The following is a 1,124-nucleotide window of genomic DNA, read 5'->3' as shown; positions in this document are numbered from 1 at the left end:
AATTTTTCTATCACTGTAATAATAAGGTTTTTTATTTTTGGTTAGAATATTTTGTTTTTCCTGTTTTACTAATTCTGCTTTTAATTTCCTTTCTTCTTCTTTTTTTTTAAATATATATATATTTTATATATAAATAATATATATTTATATTTATAATAATACGGAAATGATTTTGTAAAATTATTGATAATTAAAAATATATTAAATATTTATAATGAAAAAATATAAATAAGAACAAAATATATATATAATTAATATACATACAAATTTATATTTCATCTATATATATATGTTGTACCATATTATTATATATAAATATATGATTTTGCCCTTGAATTAATAAAAAAAATAAAAAATATATTTTTTAGATATTATGGAAGGACAGCATAAAGAAAAAAATACAAAAATAAAAAAAAGTAAAAAACCATTAGTTGTTAGTAATAGAAAACCATTCAACGTTTTTGAAAAAAAAAAAAAAAGTGCAAAGCCGCTCGTAAGAGATCCTCGTTTTTCTGATTTTTCAGGTAATAAAAAAAAAAAATAAACATATATATATATATATATATATATATATTTATATATATTTATATATATTTATATATTTTTACATATTGAAATAAAGAATTATGTGAGATATATATATTATTTATTATTATTTAACGATATTTTATATTGTTTATTTCTTCTATAGGATCGTTCAATGCGAACTTTTTTAGAAAGGCATACAAGTTTTTATACGACTCAAGAGAACAAGAAAAGAAGATTATAGAAAAAAAATTAAAAAGCAAAAATATAACACAAGAAGAAAAGGACGAATTAAAAAAAAAATACAATGATTATAAAAGCACAGATATATTATTAAAAAAAAAAGAAGAAGAAAGGAAATTAAAAGCAGAATTAGTAAAACAGGAAAAACAAAATATTCTAACCAAAAATAAAAAACCTTATTATTACAGTGATAGAAAAATTAAAAAAATAGTTCAAGAAAAATTGTCGAGTAATAAGAGTTTAAAGAAAGTTATAAAAAAAGAAAAAAAAACATTGCAAAAAGAGAGAAAGAGAAACATCATACCAACAAGAAGAAATATGGATTAAAAAAAGAAAAAGAAAGAGAAAAAAAAAAA

The 1,124-nt window shown here is 17.6% G+C and overlaps 1 protein-coding gene across 1 annotated transcript; it reads left to right on the top strand.

Moving 5' to 3' along the window:
* Window positions 1–373: 373 nt before the first annotated feature.
* PRSY57_0107500 (conserved protein, unknown function) lies at window positions 374–1,095 on the top strand (the record flags this gene model as incomplete). The annotated part of the gene is made up of 2 exons (XM_020114367.1): window positions 374–524; window positions 692–1,095. The coding sequence occupies 2 exons, from the start codon at window positions 374–376 to the stop codon at window positions 1,093–1,095; spliced, it is 555 nt and encodes a 184-aa protein (XP_019970936.1).
* Window positions 1,096–1,124: the final 29 nt, after the last annotated feature.

The sequence above is a fragment of the Plasmodium reichenowi genome, chromosome 1 (assembly GCF_001601855.1).
Source record: "Plasmodium reichenowi strain SY57 chromosome 1, whole genome shotgun sequence".
Classification (NCBI taxonomy): Eukaryota; Apicomplexa; class Aconoidasida; order Haemosporida; family Plasmodiidae; genus Plasmodium; species Plasmodium reichenowi.
The sequence above is the reverse complement of the archived record's forward strand: the minus strand, read 5'-3'. Positions and strand labels throughout refer to the sequence as shown.